Source organism: Procambarus clarkii, chromosome 26 (genome assembly GCF_040958095.1).
Source record: "Procambarus clarkii isolate CNS0578487 chromosome 26, FALCON_Pclarkii_2.0, whole genome shotgun sequence".
NCBI lineage: Eukaryota > Metazoa > Arthropoda > Malacostraca > Decapoda > Cambaridae > Procambarus > Procambarus clarkii.
In genome coordinates this window covers 18,140,195-18,162,269 of record NC_091175.1, presented here as the reverse complement: position 1 = coordinate 18,162,269, position 22,075 = coordinate 18,140,195, and the positions used below count along the sequence as shown (strand labels likewise).

The following is a 22,075-nucleotide window of genomic DNA, read 5'->3' as shown; positions in this document are numbered from 1 at the left end:
TACTAGTCTGGTGGCAAACCTTTGAACTTTTTCCAGTTTAGTCTTATGCTTGACTAGATATGGACTCCATGCTGGAGCCCCATACTCCAGGATTGGTCTGACATATGTGGTATATAATGTTCTGAAAGATTCCTTATACAAGTTTCTAAAGGCCGTTCTTATGTTAGCCAACCTGGCATATGCTGCTGATGTTATCCTCTTGATATGAGCTTCAGGGGACAGGTCTGGCGTGATATCAACCCCCAGGTCTTTCTCTCTCTCTGACTCTTGAAGTATTTCATCTCCCAAATGGTACCTTGTATCTGGTCTCCTGCTTCCTACCCCTATCTTCATTACATTACATTTGCTTGGGTTAAACTCTAACAGCCATTTGTTCGACCATTCCTGCAGCTTGTCCAGGTCTTCTTGAAGCCTCAAGCTGTCCTTCTCTGTCTTAATCCTTCTCATAATTTAGGCGTCGTCAGCAAACATTGAGAGGAATGAGTCTATACCCTCTGGGAGATCATTTACGTATATCAGAAATAGGATAGGTCCAAGTACAGAGCCCTGTGGTACTCCACTGGTGACTTCACGCCAGTCTGAGGTCTCACCCCTCACCGTAACTCTCTGCTTTCTATTGCTTAGGTACTCCCTTATCCACTGGAGCGCCCTACCAGTTACTCCTGCCTGTTTCTCCAGCTTATGCATCAACCTTTTATGGGGTACTGTGTCAAAGGCTTTCCGACAGTCCAAAAAATTGCAGTCCGCCCACCCTTATCTTTCTTGCTTAATCTTTCTCACCTGATCGTAGAATTCTATCAAGCCTGTAAGGCAAGATTTACCCTCCCTGAACCCGTGTGTGTGTGTGTGTGTGTGTGTGTGTGTGTGTGTGTGTGTGTGTGTGTGTGTGTGTGTGTGTGTGTGTGTCTGTGTGTGTGTGTGTGAGAGAGAAAATATATAATAGTAGTAGTAGAAACAGTTGATTGACAGTTGAGAGGCGGGCCAACAGAGCAGAGCTCAACCCCCGCAAGCACAACTAGGTGAATACAACTAGGTGAATACACACACATGAGGAAGCTGGACACGGTGCTGAAGTTAGCAACGAGACTCGTCCCAGAGCCGAGAGGGATGAGGTACGAAGACTGACCTGAAGGAACTATACCTGACCACGTTAGAAAGGAAGATGGAGAGAGAGGTGACATGATACAGACGTATAAAGTACTTTGAGGGATTAACAAGGTGGAAACAGAGGAAATGTTTACAGTGAATAACAATAGAATAATTGGGCACGGATGGAAGCTTGAGACTCAGATGTGTCATAGAGATGTTAGAAAGAGTTCTTTTAGCGTAAGGGTAGGGAGTAAATAGAATAACCTAAAGGAGCAGATTGAGGCTATAACTCCATTCACAACTCCAAAAGCAGCTATGATAGGGTAATAGGCCGGGAGTCCTTGCAGTTAGACAACGGCTACAAAAGCAGGGTCCAAGAGCTAAAGCTCGACCCTGCAGGCACAACTATAGGTGAACACACCCATCACTCTACACCTCGACCCACGGCCCGCAGGCCAGCAGGTCCCACAGCCTTCCCACGCCCCGAGGCTCATCATCGGCTATGTGGCTGGCAACCTTCTATGAATGTGTGTGTTCTCACCTGGCAGTTATTTATCTAAGAGTTTACTGAGTCGAGCTTCAGCTCCTGGTCACAGTCTTATGAGAGAGAGAGAGAGAGAGAGAGAGAGAGAGAGAGAGAGAGAGAGAGAGAGAGAGAGAGAGAGAGAGAGAGAGAGAGAGAGAGAGAGAGGAAAGAGAGAGAGAGAGAGAGAGAGAGAGAGAGAGAGAGAGAGAGAGAGAGGAAGAGAGAGAGAGAGAGAGAGAGAGAGAGAGAGAGAGAGAGAGAGAGAGAGAGAGAGAGAGAGGAAAGAGAGAGAGAGAGAGAGAGAGGAAAGAGAGAGAGAGAGAGAGAGAGAGAGAGAGAGAGAGAGAGAGAGAGAGAGAGAGAGAGAGAGAGGAAAGAGAGAGAGAGAGAGAGAGAGAGAGAGAGAGAGAGAGAGAGAGAGAGAGAGAGAGAGAGAGAGAGAGAGAGAGAGAGGAAAGAGAGAGAGGAAAGAGAGAGAGAGAGAGAGAGAGAGAGAGAGAGAGAGAGAGAGAGAGAGAGAGAGAGAGAGAGAGAGAGAGAGAGAGAGAGGGGAGGTAAGCCTGTATGACTATATGTATGTATGTATATGTCACTAGAATGAAGAGTGAGGAACATCTGTGTCACCATAGTGAAGATTGAGGACCATCTGTGTCACAAGAGTGAAGAGTGAGGACCATCTGTGTCTCTAGAGTGAAGAGTGTTGACCATCTGTGTCACTAGAGTGAAGATTGAGGACCATCTGTGTCACAAGAGTGAAGATTGAGGACCATCTGTGTCACTAGAGTGAAGATTGAGGACCATCTGTGTCACAAGAGTGAAGATTGAGGACCATCTGTGTCACTAGAGTGAAGATTGAGGACCATCTGTGTCACTAGAGTGAAGATTGAGGACCATCTGTGTCACTAGAGTAAAGAATGAGTACCATCTGTGTCTCAGGAGTTCCTCACCAGACAGGGTATATACCTCCTTGTAGAATCTTGACTACTCCTGTACCCGGCCTGCCCCGAGCACCGCCGGTCCTCCAGCCTGATAATGCCCCCTCCCAGGGCCCCTTCCCTCCCAGGGCCCCTTCCCTCCCAGGGCCCCCTTCCCTCCCAGGGCCCCTTCCCTCCCAGGGCCCTTCCCTTCCAGGGCCCCTTCCCTCCTTAGGGAGCCGTCAGAGATTCCTCCTTGCCTATCTCCCCACGACCTGCCTAATGATGCTGCCGGGATATGGACTCAGCATCTGCGTCTTTCCGCAGTTCAAAGTCTTGAAAAGTCTAAGTTCACAGCCTCCAAGGATGAGGTATGGAAGGTTTGTCCATGAGATGCCATCCATAAGACGGTCTGTTCTTATGAGGACAGGCTGGGTGCTGGGATATGAGGACAGGCTGGGTGCTGGGATATGAGGACAGGCTAGGTGCTGGGATATGAGGACAGGCTAGGTGCTGGGATATGAGGACAGGCTGGGTGCTGGGATATGAGGACGGGCTGGGTGCTGGGATATGAGGACAGGCTGGGTGCTGGGATATGAAGACAGGCTGGGTGCTGGGATGTGAGGGCAGGCTAGGTGCTGGGATATGAGGAGAGGCTGGGTGCTGGAATATGAGGACAGGCTGGGTGCTGGGATATGAGGACAGGCTAGGTGCTGGGATATTGGGGAGAGAATATAAGCTGGGATATGAGGACAGAGGGAAAGAACGGTGCCCAACCACTTGAACCGTCGGGGGATCGAACACCGACCCGCAAGAACGAGGTCACCGCTGGGTAGTACGCTCCAAAAGTTTAGAGCCCTGACACGGAGGGAATGTGAACCCGACCGGATACAGGCGATTTGAGGCGCATTTAAAATTCGTCTATCCACATGTACGTCCAGAGGTGTGTGTGTGTGTGTGGGGCCAGGTTTAATCCACCATTTACGTGACCCCTTACGAAACCTGTACATCTTTTTAACAATCATCGAGGCTTTGTTTACAGTTATTAAACAGTTTGTGAGCTCCGAAGCACTATGGTAGTAGGCCATCCATCAGTCTCAGGAGACTATGGAGTTGCGCTCTGGTTATTGGTCTGAGGTGGCCTCTCCAGGGCGCAAAGCCTGGGTAGGTTGATACGGGGGAGAAGCTGTTACCCATGCAGCAGGTCCACTATACGGGGGAGAAGCTGTCACCCATGCAGCAGGTCTACTATACGGGGTTGTTTATAATAATAATAACCTTGGGTTATAAAGATTCCAAGCGCATAAACCCCTTAAATGTAAAACAAAGCCCCCCATGATTGTTAAAAAATGGTGCACAGGTTTCGCAAGTGGTTGTTGCTATTTGATTCTCAAATTTCTTATTTTCGAAAAGTTTGGTAAACTCACGCGGCGAAACAATAGACTTTCCAGCAGAGAAAAAGTCTAATTTTCGAGAAAAGTCAAATTTTTGAGAAAAGTCTAATTTTCAAGAAAAGTCTAATTTTCGAGAAAAGTCTAATTTTCGAGAAAAGTCAAATTTTTGAGAAAAGTCTAATTTTCAAGAAAAGTCTAATTTTCGAGAAAAGTCTAAATTTCGAGAAAAGTCTAATTTTCGAGACTAATATATATGTTTAGAGTCCGAATAGCTTCTGATCTATCGCCAGGTACTTGTGAGCGGCTGTGGCCTGTGAGGTTAACGTATGAGTTGCTTGTCTATGTGTCGTTAACATATGAGAGTTTTGTGAGATAACATGTGGGATTTTTATGAGAAAATGTAGGATTTTATGAGATTAAGAAAGAGTTATAACTCTTTCTATAGGAGGCAGGCGCGCGTGTGTATGTGTATGCGTGTGTGTAAAACATGCAATTGTCAAACATTTCACACAAAACAGTCACTTACGTATGTCGTGTTGAAGCTCCGTGCCGCTGCTCCGGTCAACATCCTCAGCAACTGTAGAAGAAACACCCCATTAGAATCATATACACCTCAAACTCCCCCAAATACACCGACAATAGCAACCAGATAGCATGTTTCGGTCCGACCAGGACCGAAACATGCCACCCAACACACATACACAAAGAGGAAGGCAAGAGAGAGAGCCGACGTTTAGGACCGTCATGGATCTTTATCAAGCAGCAATTGAGACAAACCTGGTTAGTCTCGATCGGTTACTTGATAAAGGGATCCAAAGCGGACCGAAATCTCGAGTCATTCCTTTTTTTACCATAAGTGGGAGTTGTGTTGCTTGTAAGGGTGGCTAGGGAGGGTGAGTAAGGGTGGCTAGGGAGGGTGAGTAAGGGTGGCTAGGGAGGGTGAGTAAGGGTGGCCAGGGAGGGTGAGTAAGGGTGGCCAGGGAGGGTGAGTAAGGGTGGCCAGGGAGGGTGAGTAAGGGTGGCCAGAGAGGGTGAGTAAGGGTGGCCAGGGAGGGTGAGTAAGGGTGGCCAGGGAGGGTGCGTAAGGGTGGCCAGGGAGGGTGAGTAAGGGTGGCCAGAGAGGGTGAGTAAGGGTGGCCAGGGAGGGTGAGTAAGGGTGGCCAGGGAGGGTGAGTAAGGGTGGCCAGGGAGGGTGAGTAAGGGTGGCCAGGGAGGATGAGTAAGGGTGGCCAGGGAGGGTGAGTAAGGGTGGCCAGGGAGGGTGAGTAAGGGTGGCCAGAGAGGGTGAGTAAGGGTGGCCAGGGAGGGTGAGTAAGGGTGGCCAGGGAGGGTGCGTAAGGGTGGCCAGGGAGGGTGAGTAAGGGTGGCCAGAGAGGGTGAGTAAGGGTGGCCAGGGAGGGTGAGTAAGGGTGGCCAGGGAGGGTGAGTAAGGGTGGCCAGGGAGGGTGAGTAAGGGTGGCCAGAGAGGGTGAGTAAGGGTGGCTAGGGAGGGTGAGTAAGGGTGGCCAGGGAGGGTGAGTAAGGGTGGCCAGGGAGGGTGAGTAAGGGTGGCCAGGGAGGGTGAGTAAGGGTGGCCAGAGAGGGTGAGTAAGGGTGGCCAGGGAGGATGAGTAAGGGTGGCCAGGGAGGATGAGTAAGGGTGGCCAGGGAGGATGAGTAAGGAGGGGGGGGGGCTAGAGAGGGTGAGTACCAGGGAGGGAGGAGGGATGGGGAGGACAGTGGAGACATTCTTGCGGTCAGTCTTCTGTACTTCCACCCACACTCGGCTCACATTGCCTTGGGTTCCCAGGGTTGATGTCCTTTCTCCTCTTACACCTATCATCAGTCTTGATGGTCCCCCATCAATTACACCTAGGCTTGATAATATTGTACATTCTTATCTTGAAAATTTGTTGCACCACGAAAGGTACAACCAATTGTTTTATTATTATTATTATTATTATTATTATTATTATTTACATATATTAGAGTTTGAAGTTTGTAAGTATGAACTGCACTTTTTTATTTAGAATTATCTGTAACAATGCAAGGACTCTGTATTTATAATAAATATCAGTGTGTGTCCCGAATTATACAATCGCAAGGATTTTTTTAATTCTTGAAGTGGTAATAAGGATTGTTCGCCGGGCTGTTGACAATTACAATTGTTAAGTCTTAATTAATCTATTCGTGTCTATTATATGCAATATAACTGATTCTTTACATTATGTTATTTATTTCCTTCGATGGTTAAATAATGGGTAAATGGGGGGGTGGAGTTTGTTGGGGATAGATTGTGTTGGAGCCCATCCCTAGCGTCAAGGTCAGGTGATCGACTGGCTAGGGCTGCCTGGTGGTGGGGTGGATAGGTCCTAGCAGCTCGGTGGTGGGGTGGACAGATCCGATTGCGCACCCAGAGTCTCTTTCTCTCTCCCCCTCTTCCTCACTTCTCCCTCTCTCTCAATCACCTCCTTCCCCTCTCCTCCCATCTACCCCCCCCCCCTGCCCATCTCCTCTCTGTCTCCAAACATCTCCCTTTCCCATCCCCCCTTTTCGGTCTTTCTCTCCCAATCTCTGTCTCTATCTTGCTGTCTCTTTGCCCTGGTTGACGCAGTTCATCTGCAGCCCTATCTCTCTCTCTCTCTCTCTCTCTCTCTCTCTCTCTCTCTCTCTCTCTCTCTCTCTCTCTCTCTCTCTCTCTCTCTCTGTCTAGTTTCACTTTTGGCTTTGAGACGGGACGGAGCTTGAAGAAGCCTTTGAAACTGTTGGACGGTCATCTGTTTTATGCTACTACGGGCAAAATGTGATGATTTGAAATTTTCTGTCAGTTTTGATGAGATCAGGGCGTAATTTTTTATATTAATATAAGAATGTTTTTCCCCTCCATCTTCTCTCCCCCTCTTCCTTTCCATCTCCCTCATTTCTCCCTTTCCCTCAACCCCCACCTCCCCTTCCCAACCTTTTTCCCAACTGATTTCTAACCTCGGACAGATTTTATTTCCTTTAATAAGGAAAGAAATCTAGGGACTTTAAAGAAATCTATGGACCCGTCAAGCCATCTTTCACATATTTTTTGAGGGGTCACTATTTGACTTTACCCTCTCCTAATAGGACCGACCCCTGCAGACCCCTTGTGTCTGCAGCCTATGTCTAAGAAATATCTAGACATCTAGGCAATATCTAGACGTCTAGGAAATATCTAGATGTCGAGGAAATTTTTAGATGTTGAGGAAATATTTAGATATCTAAGAAATATCTAGATATCTAAGAAATATCTAGATATCCAAGAAATATCTAGATATCTAAGAAATATCTAGATATCCAAGAAATATCTAGATATCCAAGAAATATCTAGATATCTAAGAAATATCTAGATATCCAAGAAATATCTAGATATCCAAGAAATATCTAGATATCCAAGAAATATCTAGATATCTAGGAAATATCTAGATATCTAGGAAATATCTGGAGATTTTTGGTTCCTACAACCCCGTAAGTGATCGTCTGAAATCTCAAGAAATGCCTCGTGAGAAATTTAATTTCCGCTAAGCCCTGTAAAAGTCTGAGAACTCCGTGTAAGAATCCCCACCCGAGGTATTTTGGGAGACGCTGTAAAGGACGATGAACATCCTGAGAGTCAGGAGGAGTTCACTGTCCTCCTCCACCAGTGCTTGCACCGGCTGCACCACCATCACCTACCATCACCACCACCACCACCTACCATCACCACCACCTACCATCACCACCTACCATCACCACCACCTACCACCACCACCACCTACCATCACCACCACTACCATCACCACCACCATCACCACCACCACCTACCATCACCACCACCTTGTAACACTGTAAAAGTGTTTGGTTTATTTGTATTTAATACATACATAGAGTACATGAGTCACAGACAGGGATTTGAGAAGGCGCCCGTTTGTCGGCTGGAAAGTCACACCTCTAAGAGTTAATGACCTCAAGTGACCTGAGGTCAGATCATGCAAATTTCACCTTGCTTCTGCTAATCTTTTAATTGGAGCCTGGTAGCCTTCAAACATGCCGACGTTTAAGGAGTGGCTTGGTAGAACGCCTGAGGCTATCTACTTGTGGGCGGAGTTAGTTACTAGGTTCCCCCATATATACTCGGAGAGCTATCGATTCGAGAGCATTAAGAGAAGAACAGCAGCCAGACGAGCAGAGAAGACGGCCTAGCAGGGAGGCTGTCGGCCGGCAGGGCGGGACAGTCTCTGTCAACTACAGACACCCCCCCCCCTCTATCCAGCTATAGGCAGACACTTGGTGAGTTGAACATTAAGGTGACTTGGTCGTGTTTACATGTGTTGTGTGATGATCAGGGGCAGTCAAGTTGTAGGGTTCTCAAATTCTTGGCTGATGACTCACTTTGCATATTAAACTGGAACATTTTAATTGAATTGCTAAATTATGATACTTCATGTGAAATATAATTATGAATTTATTATTTAAATTGTGTTTAACTTTGTTCCCTAGAGCTTTGAGTTGAGGTGAGAAAGCCTCTGTGGTTACTGGTTTCATGATATTAATGAGTACATGTTTGGAGTTGATACATGGTAATAACATCTTTTGAGAACATTGTGATACAGACAAGTTCCATTCCTTGTCTTGTATGTAATGATCACGAATGGATGGTGGCAGCATTTCGTCTTCTACTATCTACTTCTACTATCTACTCTTCTACTTCTACCTATCTACACCTCTCCCTCCACCCCTCTCTAAACTTTCACTTTCAACTAATGACCCTCCTCGCTCCTCCCACCTCTCTACCTCTTACCCCAAACCCTCACTAATTACTTCTCTATTCATTTCTTTCCTTTCGTTTTCTCTTATACGTTTGTGGCAGTGAAATGTATTCTAGAGTTCTCTCTAGAGTTTCGGGTAACTGATCAAGTTACGGCGCCTTGTAGTCTTCGCACCTAGGTAGTCAAATACCTAGGTTACAAGGTGTTGAACGTGAGAGGCTGCCGTAGGAACTCTGGGAGTGCTCTAGAATAGTTAGCTAACTGGGGACGGGATAACGGACTAGAGAGAGCTGTTTCCCCCGGCCTCGTTAGTTAACTGGGGGGTGGAATAATGGACAAGATAGAGCTATTTCCCCCACCCCCCGTTACAATGGTGGCAGCACTAAACCAAACACTTTTACAGTGTTACAACCTACCACCACCACCACCACCTACGATCACCACCACCTACCATCACCACCATCTACCATCACCACCACCTACCACCATCACCACCACCTACCACCACCACCACCACCACCACCACCACCACCACCTACCACCACCATCACCTACCACCACCATCACCACCACCACTACCACCACCTACCACCATCACCACCACCACCATCACCACCACCACGACCTACCACCATCACCACCACCACCACCTACCATCACCACCACCTACCATCACCACCACCACCTACCACCATCACTACCACCACCACCACCACCACCACCACCATCACCACCACTACCATCACCACCACCACCACCACCACCTACCACCATCACCACCACCACCATCACGACCTACCACCATCACCACCACCACCACCATCACTACCATCACCACCACCACCATCACCACCACTACCATCACCACCACCACCACCACCACCACCACCTACCACCATCACCACCACCACAGCAGCAGTTTCAATATTAAAGTCCTTATCAACACCATCAACAGAGAAGTGTATCCCATTTCTCGGTGTATAGTCACTGAGAGTTTAATTTAGTCCTGGACGAAATCGAGGAAATTTTAGTCTTCTCGAATGGCACGTCTAAATGCTTCATTCACGTCCTTCCCGCAGAGTGAACTTAACCTAAGTTAGACCTAACTATTCAACACATTCTAGTATGTAATAATATTGACTTTTATGTGAGAAAATGCACATTTTGAATACGCATGACATTACAATTGATGAATACTTCTTTGGGGACAAAACTACCCTGGGGACAAGTTATATATATTCCAAGTGGACGGTAGAGCGACGGTCTCGCTTCATGCAGGCCGGCGTTCAATCCCCGATCGTCCAAGTGGTTGGCCACCATTCCTTCCCTCCGACCCATTCCAAATTCGTATCCTGACCCCTTCCCAGTGCTATATAGTCGTAATGGCTTGGCGCTTTTCCCTGATAACTTCCTCCCCCTCCCTCTTAACTTAATTAGTTGTTCACAGTAGTAGGGTGTAAGTGCCACAGACGATTTTTTTTTCTGGCCGAGGACCCCTGTGGAATGTAAGCGCCACAGACGATTTTTTTTTTCAGGTCCAAAAAATCGTGTGTAGCGCTTTGGGGTTTTCAGGTGAATTTGGGGACTCACAGATTTGGAATTAGGGAATTCTTATAATGAAAAATAATGTCATACGAGTTTGTTAAAGTTCTTATGAGAAAAATAATTTCCAAGACATAGAAGTTTGTTAAGGCCTTATGGGACAAATTCAAGTAACATATGTAGCTCTTTAGGGCTTCCAGGAGAACTCTACGGACATGTTTTACATGTTTTCAACTTACAAAATCCGTCTATGTAAGCCTTAGTTATTCATATAAATTTAGAAAATCACCTGTGTAAGTCATGGTTTTCAGGGTTTCGTACATCACACCCCCCTCCCTCCCCCCTTACCTCGCAATCTCTCGCGTCACCTTTATTTACTTTACGCCCGGCCAGCCAGTCGGCTCTTATCATATCTTATCTTCTCCATAATATCTCGACCGTCCCTCCTCTCTCTCTCTCTCCTCCTCCTATTTCCTTACAACTATTTTCAGAGTTTCAAATAATCATAGAAGTTTATTTATATGTTTATGACCGAATTTGTAAAAGGACCATTTTCAGAGAATATTGTCTTAGATGTTTTGTTAAGGAAAACAGACCACTTATCCATAACATTTAGTTTTATATCCATTTATGGCTATTTCTCCTGTAATCTGTGAAAACTTGACAGAGTCCATTTTATACCCAATTTTCGGCAGAGTCCAGTTTATGCTCAAATTCGCCAGAGTCTACTTTGAGAGCAAAATTAGTCAGAGGCAGTTTTAAGCTCATATTTCATCAGAGTCCAATTATCAACAGAAATTCACCAGAGTCTACTTTGAGAGCAAAATTGAACAGAGCCCAGTTTTAAGCTCATATTTCATCAGAGTCCAGTTTATACCAAAAATTCGCCAGAGTCTACTTTGAGAGCAAAATTAGTCAGAGACAGTTTTAAGCTCATATTTCATCAGAGTCCAATTATCAACAGAAATTCACCAGAGTCTACTTTGAGAGCAATTTTCGTCAGAGTCCAGTTTATGCTCAAATTCGCCAGAGTCTACTTTAATAGCAAAATTAGTCAGAGACAGTTTTAAGCTCATATTTCATCAGAGCCCAGTTTATACCGAAAATTCGCCAGAGTCTACTTTGAGATCAAATTAGTCAGAGTCCAGTTTTCTAGCAAAATTCATCAGAGTCCAGTTTATACCGAAAATTCACCAGAGTCTACTTTGTGCCAAATATTCAGAGTCCAGTTCATGATCGAAATTAATCAGAGTCCAATTAAAGACCCAAATTTGACAGAGACCACATTTTCGCTACTAGCAGTCCAATCCCCCTGAAATTTTAAACAGTCATATTTCAGACGTAGTAAATAAGATCAAGTCAGTTACTGAGCTCCAGCTCTTGTCCCCCTGTATTTGCATATTTTCTCTATATTCAGCTGTGTTCTTCACATTTTTCCATGTTTTCTGTGTTCATTCCATGTTCTACAAATGTTCACAGCATGCTCAGTTCAATTCTTTTCACCTGTTTTTTCTCATTTTTTCTATAATCTTTCTCTTAGTCTCATTATGTTCTCTACAAATTCTAGTCATATTTTCTATGTACATCATATGTTCTCTGTATAACTTTTATACTCAGTATTCATGTTCTCAATGTTCTTAGCTTGTTCTTCGCATGTTCAGTGTTCATTCTTTGTATTCCCTATGTTCCTTATCATGTTTTCATGTTCTCTGTAAGTTCATATTCCCAGCATGTTCACTGTATTCATCAACTTTTTCTTACATGTTTTCTGTGTTCACCGTATGTTCACTGGGTTTTCCCCCTTACATGTTATTTAACGTTCCTTAACTAAAAAAATCTTTCGCCAATCAACTAAAACATAGTCACTTTCGTCATTTCTCAACTAAACTTATTATCCAGTCAATTAAAAATTGTCAAAGGAATCTTTCCAACACTGTTCATAACTAAACTTATTCCCTAGTCAACAGAAAATAACCGTGTCCTTCATGTTTCATTGTCATTTCATAACTAAAATTATCCGCCAATCATCAGAAAAAGTCATGTTCATCATGTTTTGTCTTTTGCTCAACTAAAAGTATTCATCGGTCAACTAAAAATAGTTACTTCATCATGTTTCCTTGTCATTTCTTAACTGAAATATCACTTCTCTCATCTGAAAATAGTCAGGATTAATCTCATTCAACACCGTCCTTAACTAAAACAACCTTTCGCTTAGCTAAAAATTGTCAAAGGAATCTTTTCAGCACTGTTCATAACTAACTTTATCCATCGTCAAGTAAGAAAATATAGTCAAAGATATCTATCATCGTCGTTCTAAACTGACATTTATACTTTGTGGAGCACTAAAAATAGTCAAATGTAACTTTTTCAACACTTTCGTAACTAAAATTATATGTCGCTAAGTAAGAAAAAATAGTCAAATGTAACTTTTTCAGCACTTTCGTAAAATTATATGTCGTTAAGTAAGGAAAATAGTCAAAGGTGCTCTCCGTAACACCAAAGTTACTCTTCGAGAAATCAAAGACCCTCTTCAATACATCAAGGACTTACTCAAAGACACCAAAGTTACACTCTAAGACATCCTTCGAGACATCAAAGACATCCTTTAAGACTTCAAAGGCACTCTTCGAGATATCAAAAGACACTCTCAAACACTCAAAAATTTACTCGCATCCTCAAAGTTATTCTCAGAGTCATCAAAAGTTAATCTCAGTCATCAAATGCTATTCTCTAAGTAGCCTTTCATTCAACAGAGAAACTTTCTAAGACATCTTCGTTCATTAAAGTTAATCTCAGAGGCATAAAAGTTATTCTCAGAGTCATCAAAAAGTTAACCTCAGTCATCAAAATGCTATTCTCTAAGTAACCTTTCGTTCATCATTCTAAGACATCTTCGTTCATTAGAGTTAATCTCAGAGGCATAAAAGTTATTCTGAGCTATCAAACTTGTTCTCAAAGACATCAAATGTTATTCACAGAGTCATCAAAGTTATTTTGTAACTCACTTTGTTCATAAAAGTTATTCTCAGAACAATCAAAAGTTATTCCAAGACAACAAAAGTTATTCTCAGAACAATCAAAAGTTATTCCAAGACAGCAAAAGTCATTCTCAGAGCTATCAAAATTATTCTCGGAGTCATCAAAGGTATTCTCTAACTCACTTTTGGTCATTAAAGTTAATTTCTATGTTATAAAAGTTTGTCTCAGAGACATCTAAAGTTAATCTTAGAGTTATCAAATGTAATCTCTAACTCACTTTTGTTCATCAAAGTTGATCTCAGAGTTAACAAAGGTAATCTCTAACTCACTCTCGTTCATCAAAGTTGTTTCAAAGACATCAAAGTTAATCTCAGAGTTATCCAAAGATATTCTCATGTCCACAAAGTTAATCCAAGAGACGTCAAAGTTAATCTCAGACATCTTCGTTCATAAAAGTTATTCTCAGAGACATCTAAAGTTATTCTCAGAGTCATCAAAGTTTTTCTCAGAGTCACCTTTGTTATTCAAAGAAGCCTTCTGAGACATCCTCGTTCAACAAAAACTGTCCTCAGAGCCATCAAAAAGTTAAATACAGTCGTCAAAGTTATTCTCTAAGTATCTTTTCGTTCATCAGAGAAGCTTTCTAAGACATCTTTGTTCATCCAAGTTGTTCTCTAAGACATCAATCTTGTTCTCTAAGACATCAAAGATGTTCTCTAAATCATAAAAGTTAATCTCTAAGTTACCTTCGTTCGTCAGAGAAACTTTCCAAAACATCTTTGTTCATCAAACTTGTTTTCAAAGTCATCAAAAGTTAATCTAAGACATCTTTTTTTCATCAAAGTTATTTTCAGAGACATCTAAAGTTATTATGTAAGACATAAAAGTTATTCTCGGAGCTATCAAAATTAATCTCTAAAACAACAAAAGTTAATCTCTGTCATCAAAGATATTTTCAGAGACATCTAAAGTTAATTTCTATGTTATAAAAGTTATTCTCAGAGACATCTAAAGTTAATCTTGGTCATCAAAGTTGTTCTCTAAACATCAATGTTGTTCTCCAAGACATCAAAGATGTTCTCAAAATCATAAAAGTTATTCCCAGAGCTATCAAAGTTATTCTCAAAGTCATCAAAGTTATTCAAAGAGCTAACAAAAGTTATTCTCTAAGTAACCTTTCGTTCATCAGAGAAGCTTTCTAAGACATCTTCGTTCATCAATGTTGATCTCTAAGTCACCTTGGTTCATCAAAGAAACTCTCCTTCTTCCATCAAGTTATACTTTAAGACAACATTGTTGTTCTCTAAGACATCTTCAGGCATAAAATTTCTCTCCAAATGTAACTAGTTCAGCTTTTCATATCAAACTTACACTTCTGTTAAATATATTTTCTTAGACATTTTACCTTTTAAACTGTTCTCTGAACTACACTGTTCAAACCTACGTAACCTATCCTCTCCACCCAATGTTACTTAGTTAACGTAACGTTCCTAAACCTAACTTTACCTATCCTAACATAACTTACCTTACCTTACCTATCTTACCTAACTTTACCTATCTTACCTAACTTAACCAGCATAACCTAACTTTACCTATGTTACCTTACCTTACCTATCTTACCTAACCTAACCTAACTTTACCTATGTTACCTTACCTTACCTACCTTTCCTAACTTTACCTATCCTAACATAACTTACCTTACCTACCTTACCTAACTTAACCTGCTTAACCTTACCTTACCTATCTTACCTAACTTTACCTAACCTAACCTAACTTTACCTATGTTACCTTACCTTACCTATCTTACCTAACTTAACCTGCATAACCTAACTTTACCTATCCTAACCTAACTTACCTTACCTTACCTATCTTACCTAACCTAACCTAACTTTACCTATGTTACCTTACCTTACCTTACCTTACCTATCTTACCTAACTTAACCTGCTTAACCTAACTTTACCTATGTTACCTTACCTTACCTTACCTATCTTACCTAACTTAACCTGCTTAACCTAACTTTACCTATGTTACCTTACCTTACCTTCCCTATCTTACCTATCCTAACGTAACCTAACTTGTCTTACCTAACTTAATCTTACTTTCCCAAACTGATGTATCCTAACTTATCTAGTCCAACCAGACATGATCTAACTTGCATAAGTATTCCTTCTTGTCTTTTGTGTTTCGTCAATCAGTGTCTCATATTCATTTTATTCATTTCAAGGGATAATTTCTCAAATGGTCACTTATGCATTTCAAGTTCTATTTGTTAGAGATTGGATATTTAAGCATTTCAAAGAATTTTTGTTATATATGGGCATTTACTCATTTCAAGGGATAATTTCTCAAATGGACGTTTTTGCATTTCAAGTGTTATTTGTTTAAGATTGGGTGTTTAACCATTTCAAAGGATTTTTGTTATATATGGGAACTTACTCGTTTCAAGGGCTAATTTCTCAAATGGTCATTTTTGCAGATCAAGGGTTATTTGTTAAAGTTCAACAAGTTGCCCATAAGTTGTATTTATTATGTTTGTTATCATTTATTCTTATTCCCCAACCCCTTAACCTAACCTCTTGTAATCTTAGTGTATTTAGTAGGTTCTATTTTATGTTCTTATTCCCCAACCCCTTAACCTAACCTTTCAGATGTAGTTTATTGTGTTTTTGACGTATTTGTTGAATATATTATCCTTTTCCTAACCTTTCAGATGTAGTTTTGTTTCTCCTTTTTATATATTTTTACCCAAACCTTCTTTCCTTCTTTACTTTGTTTTCACATATAAGTTCATTCTTTATCATAGTAATAATAAAAATTACAATAGTAAAGAATCAGATCTACTAAGACTTGAAATTGAGAAACAAGAGCTTAAGGGAGTGAGAGCATGAAAGAAGAGCAAGGAGTAAGAGAGAGGGGGCGGAAGAAAATGGGACCAAAGAAGAGAGAATGAGAGAGAGAGAGAGTGTGGGCAGGGGGGAACTAAGACTCGAATTTGAGAAAAAGAAAAACTAAGTGAATGAGAGTAAGGGTGAGAGAATGGGAGCAATAAGACTTGAATTTGAGAAAAGAAGAGAGCATTTGAGCAAATGAGTGAGAGGGGGAGGAAGAGAGAGAATAAGGGAGAGAGATAGAAAAGGAGGGTTAGAAGGAGTGTGAGTAAAACAAAGTAAAGAAGGAAAGAAGGTTAAGTGGGATGGTGGGTTTGGGTAAAAATATATAAAAAGGAGAAACAAAACTACATCTGAAAGGTTAGGAAAAGGATAATATATTCAACAAATACGTCAAAAACACAATAAACTACATCTGAAAGGTTAGGTTAAGGGGTTGGGGAATAAGAACATAAAATAGAACCTACTAAATACACTAAGATTACAAGAGGTTAGGTTAAGGGGTTGGGGAATAAGAATAAATGATAACAAACATAATAAATACAACTTATGGGCAACTTGTTGAACTTTAACAAATAACCCTTGATCTGCAAAAATGACCATTTGAGAAATTAGCCCTTGAAACGAGTAAGTTCCCATATATAACAAAAATCCTTTGAAATGGTTAAACACCCAATCTTAAACAAATAACACTTGAAATGCAAAAACGTCCATTTGAGAAATTATCCCTTGAAATGAGTAAATGCCCATATATAACAAAAATTCTTTGAAATGCTTAAATATCCAATCTCTAACAAATAGAACTTGAAATGCATAAGTGACCATTTGAGAAATTATCCCTTGAAATGAATAAAATGAATATGAGACACTGATTGACGAAACACAAAAGACAAGAAGGAATACTTATGCAAGTTAGATCATGTCTGGTTGGACTAGATAAGTTAGGATACATCAGTTTGGGAAAGTAAGATTAAGTTAGGTAAGACAAGTTAGGTTACGTTAGGATAGGTAAGATAGGGAAGGTAAGGTAAGGTAACATAGGTAAAGTTAGGTTAAGCAGGTTAAGTTAGGTAAGATAGGTAAGGTAAGGTAAGGTAACATAGGTAAAGTTAGGTTAAGCAGGTTAAGTTAGGTAAGATAGGTAAGGTAAGGTAAGGTAAGGTAACATAGGTAAAGTTAGGTTAGGTTAGGTAAGATAGGTAAGGTAAGGTAAGTTAGGTTAGGATAGGTAAAGTTAGGTTATGCAGGTTAAGTTAGGTAAGATAGGTAAGGTAAGGTAACATAGGTAAAGTTAGGTTAGGTTAGGTAAAGTTAGGTAAGATAGGTAAGGTAAGGTTAAGCAGGTTAAGTTAGGTAAGGTAGGTAAGGTAAGTTATGTTAGGATAGGTAAAGTTAGGAAAGGTAGGTAAGGTAAGGTAACATAGGTAAAGTTAGGTTAGGTTAGGTAAGATAGGTAAGGTAAGGTAACATAGGTAAAGTTAGGTTATGCTGGTTAAGTTAGGTAAGATAGGTAAAGTTAGGTAAGATAGGTAAGGTAAGGTAAGTTATGTTAGGATAGGTAAAGTTAGGTTTAGGAACGTTACGTTAACTAAGTAACATTGGGTGGAGAGGATAGGTTACGTAGGTTTGAACAGTGTAGTTCAGAGAACAGTTTAAAAGGTAAAATGTCTAAGAAAATATATTTAACAGAAGTGTAAGTTTGATATGAAAAGCTGAACTAGTTACATTTGGAGAGAAATTTTATGCCTGAAGATGTCTTAGAGAACAACAATGTTGTCTTAAAGTATAACTTGATGGAAGAAGGAGAGTTTCTTTGATGAACCAAGGTGACTTAGAGATCAACATTGATGAACGAAGATGTCTTAGAAAGCTTCTCTGATGAACGAAAGGTTACTTAGAGAATAACTTTTGTTAGCTCTTTGAATAACTTTGATGACTTTGAGAATAACTTTGATAGCTCTGGGAATAACTTTTATGATTTTGAGAACATCTTTGATGTCTTGGAGAACAACATTGATGTTTAGAGAACAACTTTGATGACCAAGATTAACTTTAGATGTCTCTGAGAATAACTTTTATAACATAGAAATTAACTTTAGATGTCTCTGAAAATATCTTTGATGACAGAGATTAACTTTTGTTGTTTTAGAGATTAATTTTGATAGCTCCGAGAATAACTTTTATGTCTTACATAATAACTTTAGATGTCTCTGAAAATAACTTTGATGAAAAAAAGATGTCTTAGATTAACTTTTGATGACTTTGAAAACAAGTTTGATGAACAAAGATGTTTTGGAAAGTTTCTCTGACGAACGAAGGTAACTTAGAGATTAACTTTTATGATTTAGAGAACATCTTTGATGTCTTAGAGAACAAGATTGATGTCTTAGAGAACAACTTGGATGAACAAAGATGTCTTAGAAAGCTTCTCTGATGAACGAAAAGATACTTAGAGAATAACTTTGACGACTGTATTTAACTTTTTGATGGCTCTGAGGACAGTTTTTGTTGAACGAGGATGTCTCAGAAGGCTTCTTTGAATAACAAAGGTGACTCTGAGAAAAACTTTGATGACTCTGAGAATAACTTTAGATGTCTCTGAGAATAACTTTTATGAACGAAGATGTCTGAGATTAACTTTGACGTCTCTTGGATTAACTTTGTGGACATGAGAATATCTTTGGATAACTCTGAGATTAACTTTGATGTCTTTGAAACAACTTTGATGAACGAGAGTGAGTTAGAGATTACCTTTGTTAACTCTGAGATCAACTTTGATGAACAAAAGTGAGTTAGAGATTACATTTGATAACTCTAAGATTAACTTTAGATGTCTCTGAGACAAACTTTTATAACATAGAAATTAACTTTAATGACCAAAAGTGAGTTAGAGAATACCTTTGATGACTCCGAGAATAATTTTGATAGCTCTGAGAATGACTTTTGCTGTCTTGGAATAACTTTTGATTGTTCTGAGAATAACTTTTGTTGTCTTGGAATAACTTTTGATTGTTCTGAGAATAACTTTTATGAACAAAGTGAGTTACAAAATAACTTTGATGACTCTGTGAATAACATTTGATGTCTTTGAGAACAAGTTTGATAGCTCAGAATAACTTTTATGCCTCTGAGATTAACTCTAATGAACGAAGATGTCTTAGAATGATGAACGAAAGGTTACTTAGAGAATAGCATTTTGATGACTGAGGTTAACTTTTTGATGACTCTGAGAATAACTTTTATGCCTCTGAGATTAACTTTAATGAACGAAGATGTCTTAGAAAGTTTCTCTGTTGAATGAAAGGCTACTTAGAGAATAGCATTTGATGACTGAGATTAACTTTTGATGACTCTGAGAATAACTTTGAGGATGCGAGTAAATTTTTGAGTGTTTGAGAGTGTCTTTTGATATCTCGAAGAGTGCCTTTGAAGTCTTAAAGGATGTCTTTGATGTCTCGAAGGATGTCTTAGAGTGTAACTTTGGTGTCTTTGAGTAAGTCCTTGATGTATTGAAGAGGGTCTTTGATTTCTCGAAGAGTAACTTTGGTGTTACGGAGAGCACCTTTGACTATTTTCCTTACTTAACGACATATAATTTTACGAAAGTGCTGAAAAAGTTACATTTGACTATTTTTTCTTACTTAGCGACATATAATTTTAGTTACGAAAGTGTTGAAAAAGTTACATTTGACTATTTTTAGTGCTCCACAAAGTATAAATGTCAGTTTAGAACGACGATGATAGATATCTTTGACTATATTTTCTTACTTGACGATGGATAAAGTTAGTTATGAACAGTGCTGAAAAGATTCCTTTGACAATTTTTAGCTAAGCGAAAGGTTGTTTTAGTTAAGGACGGTGTTGAATGAGATTAATCCTGACTATTTTCAGATGAGAGAAGTGATATTTCAGTTAAGAAATGACAAGGAAACATGATGAAGTAACTATTTTTAGTTGACCGATGAATACTTTTAGTTGAGCAAAAGACAAAACATGATGAACATGACTTTTTCTGATGATTGGCGGATAATTTTAGTTATGAAATGACAATGAAACATGAAGGACACGGTTATTTTCTGTTGACTAGGGAATAAGTTTAGTTATGAACAGTGTTGGAAAGATTCCTTTGACAATTTTTAATTGACTGGATAATAAGTTTAGTTGAGAAATGACGAAAGTGACTATGTTTTAGTTGATTGGCGAAAGATTTTTTTAGTTAAGGAACGTTAAATAACATGTAAGGGGGAAAACCCAGTGAACATACGGTGAACACAGAAAACATGTAAGAAAAAGTTGATGAATACAGTGAACATGCTGGGAATATGAACTTACAGAGAACATGAAAACATGATAAGGAACATAGGGAATACAAAGAATGAACACTGAACATGCGAAGAACAAGCTAAGAACATTGAGAACATGAATACTGAGTATAAAAGTTATACAGAGAACATATGATGTACATAGAAAATATGACTAGAATTTGTAGAGAACATAATGAGACTAAGAGAAAGATTATAGAAAAAATGAGAAAAAACAGGTGAAAAGAATTGAACTGAGCATGCTGTGAACATTTGTAGAACATGGAATGAACACAGAAAACATGGAAAAATGTGAAGAACACAGCTGAATATAGAGAAAATATGCAAATACAGGGGGACAAGAGCTGGAGCTCAGTAACTGACTTGATCTTATTTACTACGTCTGAAATATGACTGTTTAAAATTTCAGGGGGATTGGACTGCTAGTAGCGAAAATGTGGTCTCTGTCAAATTTGGGTCTTTAATTGGACTCTGATTAATTTCGATCATGAACTGGACTCTGAATATTTGGCACAAAGTAGACTCTGGTGAATTTTCGGTATAAACTGGACTCTGATGAATTTTGCTAGAAAACTGGACTCTGACTAATTTGATCTCAAAGTAGACTCTGGCGAATTTTCGGTATAAACTGGGCTCTGATGAAATATGAGCTTAAAACTGTCTCTGACTAATTTTGCTATTAAAGTAGACTCTGGCGAATTTGAGCATAAACTGGACTCTGACGAAAATTGCTCTCAAAGTAGACTCTGGTGAATTTCTGTTGATAATTGGACTCTGATGAAATATGAGCTTAAAACTGTCTCTGACTAATTTTGCTCTCAAAGTAGACTCTGGCGAATTTTCGGTATAAACTGGACTCTGATGAAATATGAGCTTAAAACTGGGCTCTGTTCAATTTTGCTCTCAAAGTAGACTCTGGTGAATTTCTGTTGATAATTGGACTCTGATGAAATATGAGCTTAAAACTGCCTCTGACTAATTTTGCTCTCAAAGTAGACTCTGGCGAATTTGAGCATAAACTGGACTCTGCCGAAAATTGGGTATAAAATGGACTCTGTCAAGTTTTCACAGATTACAGGAGAAATAGCCATAAATGGATATAAAACTAAATGTTATGGATAAGTGGTCTGTTTTCCTTAACAAAACATCTAAGACAATATTCTCTGAAAATGGTCCTTTTACAAATTCGGTCATAAACATATAAATAAACTTCTATGATTATTTGAAACTCTGAAAATAGTTGTAAGGAAATAGGAGGAGGAGAGAGAGAGAGAGGAGGGACGGTCGAGATATTATGGAGAAGATAAGATATGATAAGAGCCGACTGGCTGGCCGGGCGTAAAGTAAATAAAGGTGACGCGAGAGATTGCGAGGTAAGGGGGGAGGGAGGGGGGTGTGATGTACGAAACCCTGAAAACCATGACTTACACAGGTGATTTTCTAAATTTATATGAATAACTAAGGCTTACATAGACGGATTTTGTAAGTTGAAAACATGTAAAACATGTCCGTAGAGTTCTCCTGGAAGCCCTAAAGAGCTACATATGTTACTTGAATTTGTCCCATAAGGCCTTAACAAACTTCTATGTCTTGGAAATTATTTTTCTCATAAGAACTTTAACAAACTCGTATGACATTATTTTTCATTATAAGAATTCCCTAATTCCAA

General features: G+C 40.1%; 1 protein-coding gene and 1 long non-coding RNA gene across 2 annotated transcripts in view; one reads left to right on the top strand and one right to left on the bottom strand.

Annotated features, from left to right (window-relative positions):
* The window catches only part of LOC138369037 (uncharacterized), a 160,875-nt gene that overhangs the window by 51,996 nt on the left and 86,804 nt on the right, over positions 1-22,075 (top strand). The gene's annotated exons all lie outside the window — the stretch shown is intronic.
* LOC123756834 (mucin-2) overlaps positions 1-22,075 on the bottom strand; it is a 98,316-nt gene that overhangs the window by 54,685 nt on the left and 21,556 nt on the right. Inside the window, 1 exon segment of the mRNA XM_045740205.2 lies at positions 4,450-4,500. Coding sequence (XP_045596161.2) covers positions 4,450-4,500 — 51 coding nt within the window.